Source organism: Cydia amplana, chromosome 23, assembly GCF_948474715.1.
Source record: "Cydia amplana chromosome 23, ilCydAmpl1.1, whole genome shotgun sequence".
Taxonomy (NCBI): Eukaryota; Metazoa; Arthropoda; class Insecta; order Lepidoptera; family Tortricidae; genus Cydia; species Cydia amplana.
Genome location: NC_086091.1, coordinates 3,273,774 through 3,288,249, shown reverse-complemented (window position 1 = coordinate 3,288,249; position 14,476 = coordinate 3,273,774). Strand labels below are relative to the sequence as shown.

The window sequence follows — 14,476 nt, the reverse complement described above, 5'->3', positions numbered from 1 at the left end:
GAATATATGGCTAGCTACTGAAATATGAAAATATGAAACCTATTTTTTTATCTCCGAGAATCGTGACATTAAAATAAAATGTATTAAAATTAGTATATATTAATCCTCTATCCGCCCAGAAACGAACCTATCAAGAAAAATGCAATTATGTTTGTAAGAAGAAATATTTGAAAATGCAATGGAAAAAAGGCTTATTTTAGACCTCTGGGCGGCTAAAGAAATGGCCAGAAAACCTACAACAACTTTATTTTATAAGGTTAATAATAAATCAAAAGAAAAACATTTTAAAATTGTCTTTATTTCATTTATAATACATCAATAAAATACTAATTGTATAACTGCATAATAACTTGTTAATTTGTAGGTAAATACATCGCTCGTACAGACTTAACCAACAACAAAAAACTATTCCTTTATTATAACAAAATAATACATTTCTTGTAACTGTTATTATTTAAACGCAGTCTGGTCAGAATTTAATATAAAATTACTAAAGTAGTGGTAATAATTATAAAACTAATATTGTGTCAAAGTGAATTTTTAGATATCATGGGCGTGTTTAAGTTTTTAATGTAGTTTCGTAGAGGAACAATTTGTGCTTTAAAATGCAAGGCCGTAGCGACATCTATCGGTGGAAGACAACTTCTGACCAGACTTGTCAAATAATTCAAAACTTACACATTTACTTATTTTGAACTACTGGAAATGTCAAATTTTAATAATGGATAAACTATTGCCACTAAGAAATGAAATCTTTGTATATTTTATCCTTTGGGTCACTTCACATAATAATAAATGTCCGATTTCTGGATAAAAAGGTATCTTGGCAATTCGTCGCCATGTTTAAAAATAATGTTAATAATAAATAACGCTAAGTATTCTATAAAATGGCCTTGAAATGCTTGCACATCTCAAAATAATGATAAATCTATAGTTTACAATATTGTGGTAAAAACTGAGGACGGAATGTCAAAACAATAGAATATCTAATAAATTATAATCTCAATGAATTTGATATTAGGTACTTGGAATGTGTTTGAATTAAACTGTTTTTTTTTTTAATTGTGACAAATCCTTAACACTATTTTACGACCATTAAACACTCACAACCGAAAATAATTCTTAACATTTTTTATTCACAAATTAGGTATCGAAAATACTCTAAGATCATTAGTAGACATGTAAAATTAGAAAAGCACATGTTTTAAAAATTTGTTAAGTTTATTAAGATTCATAATTCTATCCGAATATAAGGCACTTACGTTCTTTCGATGATTTTTACACTTTCCTCTTATATCTAATTGCATTTACATAAGTTCCGATACAGATTCTAATTATCATTTACAAGTTAATGAAATTGCTTGTGAAAGTTTATAAGTAGTGGAATTAAATCATTGTGTCACAATAGTAACGAAGTATTATTTAAACACTTTTGTTTAAAAAGAAAGAGGAAAGTGTCTTTACATTAAGAAGTTATGGTTTAAGGTTTTACAGTGAAACGTTACCGGAAATTGTGCAGTAAGTAAATCACTCGTTAAGTTATTCAGATTTCCTCTAAACAATAAACAATTTTAGACTGCTAAGTAGCATTAAAAGAAACACCGAATCCTTATTAAAAGAGATTTTTTAAATTGAATCTGTATCAGTACTTTTGTGAATCTTTAATATATGTTTTTTACAAATATTTACCACCACTAGGGCTTCTAGAGCTAGACTTAATCGAAGTCACAGTAACGTTGCCTGAACTACCGCTACTTACCAGTTTAGGCGGCGGTGAACTCGGCACCGATAACGTTTTGTCAGTCAAGTTCTCCTGACTTAACGATTTCTGACTCATGAAGACAGGAATCTTGGAAGATACAGTTACAGGTTTAGGTTTTTCACCTGCTTTCACCGGTATACTGCTTGGTTTAGCTGAAATTACAGGCTTGACAGCTTCAGCAGATCTCAATTGCATTTGGTCGAGCTGTGACAATCTTCTGTTCTCCAAATCGGTGCTGGTTACTATAGTTCCTTTTGGGGATTCGTACGTCGCTGTTCTGAATTTGATGGTGGTATTTCTTGGTAGATCGAAGTCGGAATGTCGTTTTTTTGGATCGTCTTGTGTGGTTTTCGTTCGTTGCTCTTGTCTGGCTGAATGGTGTCGTTCGTTTGAGATGAAGTCGTTTAGCATTTCAGGGTCCAATTCGTATGAAAGTGGGGGTTCGGATGGAGGCACTCTTTGCCTACTTGATACTTTATCTTTCTCTTTATGTTGTTGTTTTTCTGTCCTTGGTGTGACGACTTGGATTTCTGTTATGTGGTCCTTCTTTTGTTCAGATTCCTGAGGGCATTCTAATCTTTGTTTTTGTGAATCGGACATGGCTGCCGGATTTATAGTGTATCGTGTTTTGGTCACTTCCACTGTATCGTCTTTTTTATCTTGCACGTCGTCTAACTCTCTGATTATCCTTATTCCCAATTTAGATAGTTCTTCTGGTGTCTTTTTTGCCATGAAACTAGGGTCGTTAGTTATTTTCTCCATCAACGCTTTAGCTTGTTCCTCGTCTAGTTCAGTATTTAAAATAATAGTTTCTGTCCTCGTGTACGCTGGTTCTTCACTTGTGAAATGCATGTTAGGGTTCTGCCTTTTTATTTCGTCTAATATCTTCTTGTCAATGTCAGCAACATCGCCTTCTTCCAAGTCTAACTCATTTAAGTCTCCTTTTTTGGAAATACCAAAAGTGACTTGTTCCACCTGCAAAGGAGCATCTCCTTTAGCCGTTATGTATTGCGTAGATACTTTCTCAATGTTTTGTCTGATGATTTTGTTACCAAATTCATCCTCTGCAACATTTACTGTTACAGTTTTCTGAACAGGCTCCTGAGTCATTGTCAATGACATGTTTGCTGGTTCCATGTACAATGTTCGTCCATCTTTGTCTTCAGTTTTCCTCTTTATACCTTCAACTATATCTGGTATTAATCTTATATTCGGTTCTCCAATTTCTATGCTTTTAGTATAAGATTTCCTTTGCTCTTCAACTGGTTGGATTTTTTCTGTAGTTATTGTAACCACATTATGGCTTTGCCTTGGATCTGTCCATTCGCTTGAGAATGTTTCCATTTGAGGTTTCTTATCGAATTTCATACTGTTGTTAGATCCGACTCGGATGTTACTTACGAACTCATCGTGGTCTTTTAATTTAGTGTCAGCGGTTTTCAAATTAAAATTGACAATGTCTGGTTGATGTTGACTGATAGCTGATTTAGATGCGTCAGTCATTGGTGTGGGAGTCTCTTTACTCGTAGCGGCTTCATTCTTTTGATCAATGTGTACATTCAAAATTGGATTTTTCGCTAATAGTTTCTTCATCATGTCAGATTTAGGTCGTTCCAAACTGTTTACGTAAGTATTACGACTTACTTTCAAATCATCAGGAATGTTAGTATCGTATGTCATGTGTTTTTCATCAAACTTGACAGGCGATTCTTTTTTCGGACTTATTTCATGAGTGCTATCCAAAGAGCTCATGTTGCTACCATCTGAAGTAGATTTCGCAAATTCTGACACCAGCTTTAAGTGTACTTTCATGTTTTCGTCCATAATCCTCCTTGCCAAATGATCTGATGTTTCATGAGGCTCACCCTCAACTAGAGGAGGTGATTCGGGTTCTTTAATATTCTTCTGATCTTCTTGTTCAATCTTCTCAGAGTCTACTGAGCTAGTGGAACCTTTGACAATAGCATCCTCCAAATTGCCAAATTCAGAAGCCTTCTTCAAGCGATTTCTTTGGAATGTATTAAGGCCTTCCATAGCAGAAGCTTTAGCAATATTTAAGCTAAGTCTAGGCTCTTTGTGTTTGATTGTCACTCCTTTCTCTGGATCCATATCAGGTAGTGTATCTTCTGTAGCAGAATCAAAGAACGTTGATTCTACAACGGACATAGCTTTCCTCTTTTTAGGGGACAGTGTTTCATTTATCTCACCATCTTCGGCAGATATATCTAAGCTTTGCGCTCTTTCTAAAGTACCAGTAGATGGCATATTTGACTTCACTCTTAATTCGAATCGCGATAAATCGCCCAGTGAGGCGGCTTTGCGTTCATTCTCATCTAGAATCGAAGTGTCGTCTGAAGCAGAGTTGAGAGTGTCATCTAGCGGCGAACTGTGGATCGTGACATCACTGTTGTTTAACTCAATAGTTGTCGATCTATTGTCGCTTTTTTCGCTATGATTTAAAGATACAACCGAATGGACGTCTTGGTTAGAAGAAAGGTTAGATTTGGAATCTTCGAAGTAATTGTTGAGAGAATCACTCTCCCGTTTGAATGGTCTGTGAACAATATCGTCAATGTCATCTTGGCTGAAGTTAATTGATTCTTCAGCATTAGGTTGGGGTGCTGGTTTGGTTTTAATTGCTTTGGGTGTCGAGGTATTGTATGACGTTGTAGTAGTGTTAGAAGTCATGGATTCATGCAATAGGCTTGAAAATTGCTTTTCACTCTTCAGGAAGTCATTTACATTTTTTAGTTGTTCAATCATACTGTCATCTGTTTTATTCTTCTCAACTTCAGGTGGCGAAGGCGCTTTGCCTTTAGATTTCTTATTTGGTTTTGGAGCTTCATCTTTCTTATGTTCATTTCTGTCATTGTCCTTTTCGTAAAGTAGTTCTGATGAACTCTTCCTGTTGCTTCTCGCCGCTTTGGCAGCATCGAACATGTGCTGAGGTAATTCTTGTGGTATACCATTTTCGTCTCGTTTAATTCCACTTGAGTTAAGATCAGTTCTAGCAAAAGCAGTCGGCGCATTATCAGACTTCTTAGAATCAGCACTTGTATTTAAATCTTCTGGTTTTACCCTAGCATTGGGAATTGGCGGTGCCATCTTTTCTCTCCTTTTAGCAACTACAGGTTTCTTTACTTCTGTCTCGCTTTCTAGTTTAACATGTGAAGCGGGCGCTGGCCGTTGCGGTTCTGGTTTATCTGGTTCATCAACTGTTTTCTTCTCAACTTTATGCGCCACGACGCCATTTTCGACATTCTTCTGTTTTAAAACTCCATCATCCGGCACATTCGGCGGCAATACTCTAATTCCAAACTTCATACCTCTTTTAGGATCATACTCTCTCTTTTGCACTTCAGCGTGTTCTAGATTAGCCGTCCCGTTTTCTGCTTGAATAATGACATCGCCAGTTGAATGCCTTACCTTGTTCCTTTCAGGTTTATAATCGACAGGTTTAGCAGTAGTCTGAGCTACATCTGAATGTCTGTTCTTGTTCAGTTTAATGTTCTTCTCGTTCTCTCTTTCTAGCGTTGTGGGGAGGTCTTTCTTCTCCTTCTTGTTTCGTTCTAGGGTCGTGGGGACTATCTTTTCTGTGATTATCTTCTTGATACCCTTGTGTTTGGTCTCTAGCGTGGAGTTGTTGGAGTGAGACGCGTTGGGGGACTGTGGTGGGTGGAGGAGCTTGCCTTCTTTCTCGAGCTGTAATTAAAAGAAAAATAATCAGTTCAGTGTAAAAAAAACAGTGGAGATAAATGCATAATAGGGACATATTCAGACAGATTTAGGAGAGACAGTTCATCAGTCAAGAGTTCAAGATCAATAAAAATATTCAGTTAAGTATGAACATTCTATAAAATAACGTAACATCCATAAATATATGTAGCCAAGAAAATCTTACATTTTGATCTTAATCGTATCATAAAAGTACAATTTATAAATTATATAATTGTTTTCTATTCTGTCGAATTAGTAGGGAAGATCTAAATCATAAATAATATAACGCAAACAAACTAAGTGAAGTAGGTAAACCATGTTACTCTATATAGGTTAGTTTACACAATTTTTCTCATAAGTCATAACTATCCTAAAGATATTGACAAACATACGACTTCATAATGCTTACAGTTGTACTAAACCCAATCTATAAACAAACTACTATGTGTACCATAGACAGTATCATTCCAGATCAAAGTCAACACGACACAGACATAAACACATCCTTGCTCCGAACAATAGTACGCATTCCAAAGCGTATTAAATTGTCTCTGGTATGGAAAACAGACATTGTTCCAATCTATAATAACTTGCAACACGCCAAGCAAGATTGAACCTTATTAACTATGCACAATAATCCTATTTCGATTATATTTTCATAACCTTATGACGTTTCAATAATTGGGAAGTTTAATTTTAACCAGTATTACAAGAGCTCTCGTCTTGTAGTTTGTTCTTTGGACGAATAGATCTTTGTTATATAGTTTAGGATAAGTCATAATGTCGAACGAAAAAGCATTAGAAATGTGATATGAATATTTAGTGTTTTAAATGTCATTGGTGTTACGTAATAAGTAAATGGATACGAAACTGATATTTAGCTAGAAAGTAGTGTCCGGAAAGACTAACATTTTATGACTCATTGTAAAAGTGGCCAAATCCCAAAAAATACCAATTTCCCCTTTGGTTTGAGTTAAGATGCTTTTATACGAATAGTCCATAACAAGGTAACTGCATTTTTTGTCTACCCTCTGTCCGGAAAGCGTCAACTTTGAAGTTGCCGCGCTCTGACTCCGCAGGACAGAAAAAGAGTACCTTTACAGTTTACACACACCTTGGCCAAAATTATGAGTCACATGTAATTGTCGGCCGAGGCGAAGCCGATGCAGACATCTTTTACTTTACTGCCCTAGTAGGTATGTTAGGTACCTACCTATGTAATATAGGTACTATAAACTTTCACAGCTGTTCTTAAAAATACTTCTAGGTGTCATTTATACCACATATTAATGAGGAGGAGTTCCTTTGACTTCTAATTAACCTCACCTAACATCATCAGACGCTATCATGGTCGCATTTTTATCACCTGTCATGCTATGCGGTACTTTCGCACTTGCATATTTGTTAAAACGTGACAGCCATGGTGACAAATGATAAAGAGCCGGCTATCTTAGCCCTACTGGTCATCTGTATGTTAGTAGGTGAATTACTTCCGCGGATATACCCAATTTTACCAAAACATGTGGCCTTACGAAAGTGCATTGAGGAGTCATACATAAGTTAGACACTCAATTCTAGAGTCCGTCTAAACTATCTTTGCATCGACTGGAAGACTAGAACAGAACACAAAAGGGAGGGAGTGTCATTATAAACGTCATATTTTTTCATGATGACGTCACACATTGTCAACGCAACTATTGCAATAGCTTGTTCCGATTCTAAGCCAAGTGCTTTTTCATGCTCTCTCGCAGAGCACTGTACTTAAGTATTAGAAAACCTTGTGTAAGGCTCTCGTCATAAAAAACCGTAGAAAGCAGCAAACAATACACTTTCCTCACGAGGCCAATTATCCATCGACGAGAAACTCTCGCTTTCCGGGATGGCCTGGAATCTAGGGAGAGATTTCACCGGCATTTTTTCTCACAGAAAAAAGATCAATAGAGACATTAGTCCACTGGAGATTCCACGGCAATTTGACTTAATGTTTTTTAGCGGTATTTTTAAGGGAGTTTCGAATGATTTGATTTTGGCGTTAACAATATTCATAGTTAAGTATACTTATTTTATCTTGTGCCGAATTTAAATGAAATGTAATATCCTTTTTATTAAATTGTTATTTATCAAAAATGATTGGCTAAAAGGTTCAGCTAAAGATATCGGAAATAACAATGCAGCCGACATTTTATGGAACCCCAAAAATAGTGGCCTTGAATTTGACAGCTGAAGTACCTACTTACTTCAATACATAGAGTCGTGGAATACATTGGGCCCAATGCGTTCCACGACTCTTCTCTTTCCGAATAGACTCTACAAGGCGCTGTACGGAGCCATGTTATGTGGCAACTAAATTGTCAAACGTCTACTTTCGACAGAGTTACCGCATAATATACAGAGCCGTACAGCGTCATCTGCGTACCTGTCAACGAAGCACAAAGTTGTCTTACATTTTACACATATAATACAATCAATGAATCTTTGCCACCGACATAGGCGCATTACTAAACTTTATTGTCCGACCAAAACCGAGGGCTCAGTTCTGCTTTAGCAAGAGAACTATAGTTGGTTAAACTAACTTGTCAGTCAGTAAGAACCAGGAAAACTATACTCATCCTTTTCCTTTGGGTGCTAAAGTGTAAGACAAAGATAGTATGCGTGTCTCTGTCTATGTTTGAGTCCTTTGACAAACTATAAACATACTCAAGACTCACCGTGCTAACATCTCCAGTAGAGCCAGCCCTCTTCAGCAAAGGATGCCGCACCCCCCGCCCCGCGCCGCTGACCCTGCCCCCCTCAACCACCTCCAACTCCACAGGGTAGGGGGAGGCGAGAGACAGGATCGCCAGAGCGTCCTCTAGTGGAGTTCCGGAGAACTCTATCTTGATGCTCTTGATTTTGTCCCCTGGAAAGAAACAAACATATGAATGAATGGTTTGATAGTTAAGTTATGAAGGAGGTCAAAGATATGGAGAGTGAACACATGGCAACCTTTTAGGTCGGTAAGGTAAGGTAGAGTACCACAAGGCAACGTTTTAGTTCCACAACTATTCCTAATTGTCGTCCAGATCATAGCTTGGCAACAGGGAATCCGAAAAGGGTCTGATGTGTTACCAGGCTCCAGCTTCACAGCCGCAGCCGGGTACCGGAACGGAACCCGAAATAGTCTTATCTAAGTCAGTGTACCTCAAGGTACAGTTTTAGACCCCCTACTATTCCTCATTCGGAGTACCACAAGGCAACGCTTTAGGTCCCCTACTCTTCCTAAATTTAAAGTGTTTTACCAGGCTCCAGCTTCGCAGCAGCGGCTGGACCGCTCCGCAGCACCGAATGCACTCGAACACCGTCCCGGGCGCCGCCCGAGCACCGGAACCCGAGTCCTGTGAAGTCGCGTGCCCATAGCTTCACCCGCCGAACTCTGGCTCGCTGGAACAATACAATAATTAATTAAAGTAAATGTCTTTCTTCTCAGCAACTTGTCCGGTCGGACCGTTTGACACGTTTTCTATTGAAAACATCACGTGATCACCGATCGCCCGTCATAGAAAACGAAGTATCGGACGCCCGGGCCCGGGCCCGGAACGTTCTAACGTGAGTTATCCTTTATACGAGAGATGTCGATGGTCAGTCAGAGAACAGGTCTACGGGTCATTTATGCAATTATGCATGGTGTACCTATTTATAGTTTTATAAATGAAATGGTGTCATGCTAGTACGTAAACAAATTAAACATTAAAACTAAGAAAATTAAAAAATAAAAGGATAGATAATCAACTGTTTTCACACCTACATAAAAGATAGACATTAGTAGATATACTCGTACATATAAAACGTAACAGCATTCAGTGAGACTGCACAATTGCACATGGATACCGACATATCATTAGAACGTTAATTGAACGTAATTTCCTGAGGATATAAAACAAAACAGTTGAAGTTAATGCATTACTTGAATGTCTAGAATAATTAAAGTTTCCTTGATTACTGTTAACAGACAGTATTTTATAACAAGTAGTTATTAGAATAATAAAGTTTACTTGATAAGAGTTAAGAGTTAACAGACAGCATTTTATAACAAGTAGTTATTGACATAATGGCTGTTTTATAGGTGTGGTTACGGAAATTCCCTCACTGCAAACTATAAGGCTTACGTATTATTTAGTTATTTTGATTTATACCTACTAGAATGATGCATCATCATCTTCCTCGCGTTGTCCCGGCATTTTGCCACGGCTCATGGGAGCCTGGGGTCCGCTTGGCAACTAATCCCAGTGATTGGCGTGGGCACTAGTTTTTACGAAAGCGACTGCCATCTGACCTTCCAACCCAGAGGGTAAACTAGGCCCGTATTGGGATTAGTCCGGTTTCCTCACGATGTTTTCCTTCACCGAAAAGCGACTGGTAAATATCAAATGATATTTCGTACATAAGTTTCGAAAAACTCATTGGTATGAGCCGGGGTTTGAACCCGCGACCTCCGGATTGCAAGTCGCACGCTCTTACCGCTAGGCCACCAGCGCTTCATCCACCTACTAGAATGATGCATGGAGGTATAGCTTTTGCAATTAAAAGAGACGTGAATGATACAAATTAAATGGCGATTTAATGAAATTGCAGCCACAGACACAGGCAAAAATTGTATGAATAAAAGATGGGGACCGGAGGCCTTGGTCACTTTTTATCTTGAACATATCATCATCATTGGCCTTAGCATCTATTGCAGACGATTTATGGACTGGTGTACATAAGACATTACCCCGCCTGGGACGGAATTAAGCAAACGCAGGGATGCCCAGCACCTGCACTACCCTCTCGGCTTCACAGTCTTATCCCACAGGAAAGGCGAGCCAATACGTGTGGAGGCAGGTATAGGCGGGGGAAGAAAAAATTTTGCTTGCATTAATTCGTACAGTCTCGAAAGCTTTTTCTAATCAATATTTAGGGTTTACAGATGCCCACGATACGATTATCTCGAGTACCGTAATTGAGCTCTTCATGAAATTAATGACCCTAGGGTCAATATCTAGAACACTATACAGACTAAGTCATACAGTCGGGATAATGTATCAATTATATGTCTTAAGTTAGTTCATGATTAATAACAAAGAAATCCCGAGAGTTTCCTGTGAGCTGTGTACAGTAAGCTCAATCTATAGTTATTTTTTAAATAATCGATATAAATGTAACTTAAAAATTCCTACACAATTCGAAAATTTGATGATTAGGTCATAATATTAATCTCAATTGATATGGAAATTTGCACCACTCGGATACCGTGAGATCTATTTATTATGATTTTTTATTTTTTATTTTATGCTTAAAAAATATGTTTATTCATCCTACACTCGAAAATTTTATATTTCTACAATTATCTGTTTATTTAACACGTGTTATCAAAAAAATATTGGAATAATAACAAGTGCTTTGCGAGAAATCAAAATATATAACAAATAACTTGAGACCAATACTTTTAAAATTGCTACGCTTAAAATAGCTACGTTCAAAAAGCCTAATGACAATACTTTGAAAGTCAATATCAAAAAAAAAAAGTCACCTTTCTCACTTGTTTGACCCTGACATATCCCATCCATACAAGTGTCAAGAGTGACGTTCCTTCAAAAACGTCACTTTTGTCACTTGTTTGACACTGCCATAGCCCATCCATACATGTCAAAAGTGACGTTTCTTCAAAAACGTCACTTTTGTCACTTGTTTGACACTGACATAGCCCATCCATACAAGTGTCGAGAGTGACGTTTCTAAAAAACGTCACTTTTGTGACTTGTTTGACACTGCCATAGCCCATCCATACATGTCAAAAGTGACGTTTCTTCAAAAACGTCACTTTTGTCACTTGTTTGACACTGACATAGCCCATCCATACAAGTGTCAAGAGTAACGTTTCTAAAAAAAAACGTCACTTTAGTCACTTGTTTGACACTGACATATCCCATCCATACAAGTGTCAATAGTGACGTTTGTAAAAAACGTCACTTTTGTCACTTGTTTGACACCGACAATCCCATCCATACAAGTGTATTAGTGACGTTTCTTAAAAAAATTTCAGCTTTCTCACTTGTTTGACCCTGACATATCCCATCCATACAAGTGTCAAGAGTGACGTTTCTTCAAAAACGTCACTTTTGTCACTTGTTTGACACTAACATAGCCCATCCATACATGTCAAAAGTGACGTTTCTTTAAAAAAAAGTCACTTTTGTCACTTTTTTGACACTGACATATCCCATCCATACAAGTGTCAAGAGTGACGTTTCTTAAAAAAAAGTCACATTTTCACTTGTTTGACCCTGACATATCCAATCCATACATGTCAATAGTGACGTTTCATAAAAAACGTCACTCTTGTCACTTGTTTGACACTGACATAGCCCATCCATATGTCAAAAGTGACGTTTCTTTAAAAAAAGTCACTTTTGTCACTGACATATCCCATCCATACAAGTGCCAAGAGTGACGTTCCTACAAAAACGTCACTTTTGTCACTTGTTTGACACTGACATAGCCCATCCATACAAGTGTCAAGAGTAACGTTTCTAAAAAAAAACGTCACTTTAGTCACTTGTTTGACACTGACATATCCCATCCATACAAGTGTCAATAGTGACGTTTCATAAAAAACGTCACTTTTGTCACTTGTTTGACACCGACAATCCCATCCATACAAGTGTCAATAGTGACGTTTCATAAAAAACGTCACTTTTGTCACTTGTTTGACACCGACCATCCCATCCATACAAGTGTATTAGTGACGTTTCTTAAAAAACTTTCAGCTTTCTCACTTGTTTGACCCTGACATATCCCATCCATACAAGTGTCAAGAGTGACGTTTCTTAAAAAAACGTCACATTTTCACTTGTTTGACCCTGACATATCCCATCCATACAAGTGTCAAGAGTGACGTTTCTTCAAAAACGTCACTTTTGTCACTTGTTTGACACTGACATAGCCCATCCATACATGTCAAAAGTAACGTTTTTGAAGAAACGTCACTTTAGTTACTTATTTGACACTGACATATCCCATCCGTACAAGTGTCAAAAGTGACGTTTTTGTTTGAAGAAACGTCACTTTTGATAGTTCATGAACGACCAAAAATCGTGATATTAAATAAAATTATCAGTTTCGTACGGTAGTTCCCACGCTAGCCCAGTGCGGATTGGGGACTTCACATACACCTTTGAATGTCTTCGCGGTACACTAGACTTTTTAAACTTAGGTTAGCTAAACGTGGGACACATGTCGTTAGAAATTTCGCAATTTATACATTTTAAACTTAGGTCAGTTGAGATACGTCAAATGTTAGTTATAGAAACGATATGGATCGGATATATCAGTGTCAACAAGTGTCAAAAGTGACGATTCTTAAAAAAAACGTCACTTTTGCCACTTGTTTGACACTGACATAGCCCATCCATACATGTCAAAAGTGACGTTTCTTTAAATAGAAAAGTCACTTTTGTCACTTGTGTGACACTGACATATCCCATCCATACATGTCAAAAGTGACGTTTCTTTAAAAAAAAGTCACTTTTGTCACTTGTTTGACACCGACATATCCCATCCATACAAGTGTCAAAAGTGACGTTTCTTAAAAACAAACGTCACTTTTCTCACTTGTTTGACCCTGACATATCCCATCCATACAAGTGTCAAGAGTGACGTTTCTTCAAAAACGTCACTTTTGTCACTTGTTTGACACTGACATAGCCCATCCATACATGTCAAAAGTGACGTTTCTTTAAAAAAAAGTCACTTTTGTCACTTGTTTGACACCGACATATCCCATCCATACAAGTGTCAAAAGTGACGTTTCTTAAAAACAAACGTCACTTTTCTCACTTGTTTGACACTGACATATCCCATCCATACAAGTGTCAAGAGTGACGTTTCTTCAAAAACGCCACTTTTGTCACTTGTTTGACACTGACATAGCCCATCCATACTTGTCAAAAGTGACGTTTCTTTAAAAAAAGTCACTTTTGTCACTTGTTTGACACTGACATATCCCATCCATACAAGTGTCAAGAGTGACGTTTCTTAAAAACACGTCACCTTTCTCACTTGTTTGACCCTGACATATCCCATCCATACAAGTGTCAAGTGACGTTTCTAAAAAAAACGTCACTTTAGTCACTTGTTTGACACTGACATATCCCATCCATACAAGTGTCAAAAGTGACGTTTTTATTTGAAGAAACGTCACTTTTGACAGTTCATGAACGACCAAAAATCGTGATGTTAAATACAATTATCAGTTTCGTACGGTAGTCCCCACGCTAGCCCAATGCGGTTGGGGACTTCACATACACCTTTGTATTTCTTCGCGGTACGGTAGACTTTTTAAACTTAGGTAAGCTAAACGTGGGACACATGTCGTTACAAGTTTCGCAATTTATACATTTTAAACTTAGGTCAACTGGACGTAGGAAAAAAGGTCGTTAGTATTTTCGTGTGACAAAAGTGACGTTTTTTATGAAACGCCACTATTGACACTTGTATGGATGGGATATATCAGTGTCAACAAGTGTCAAAAGTGACGATTCTTAAAAAAAAAACGTCACTTTTGTCACTTGTTTGACACTGACATAGCCCATCCATACATGTCAAAAGTGACGTTTCTTTAAATAAAAAAGTCACTTTTGTCACTTGTTTGACACTGACATATCCCATCCTTACATGTCAAAAGTGACGTTTCTTTAAAAAAAGTCACTTTTGTCACTTGTTTGACACCGACATATCCCATCCATACAAGTGACGTTTCTTAAAAACAAACGTCACTTTTCTTACTTGTTTGACCCTGACATATCCCATCCATACAAGTGTCAAGAGTGACGTTTCTTCAAAAACGTCACTTTTGTCACTTGTTTGACACTGACATAGCCCATCCATACATGTCAAAAGTGACGTTTCTTTAAATAAAAAAGTCACTTTTGTCACTTGTTTGACACTGACATATCCCATCCATACAAGTGTCAAAAGTGA

The 14,476-nt window shown here is 37.5% G+C and overlaps 1 protein-coding gene across 1 annotated transcript in view; it reads right to left on the bottom strand.

Moving 5' to 3' along the window:
• Nucleotides 1–1,621: 1,621 nt before the first annotated feature.
• LOC134658785 (uncharacterized) overlaps nt 1,622–14,476 on the bottom strand; it is a 59,378-nt gene continuing 46,523 nt past the window's right edge. The window contains exons 3-5 of the mRNA XM_063514429.1: nt 8,758–8,899; nt 8,188–8,378; nt 1,622–5,464 (exon numbers count right to left, since the gene is read on the bottom strand). Of these exons, the coding sequence (XP_063370499.1) occupies nt 1,676–5,464; nt 8,188–8,378; nt 8,758–8,899 (4,122 nt within the window). The 3' untranslated portion in view covers nt 1,622–1,675. The remainder of the gene's footprint in view (nt 5,465–8,187; nt 8,379–8,757; nt 8,900–14,476) is intronic.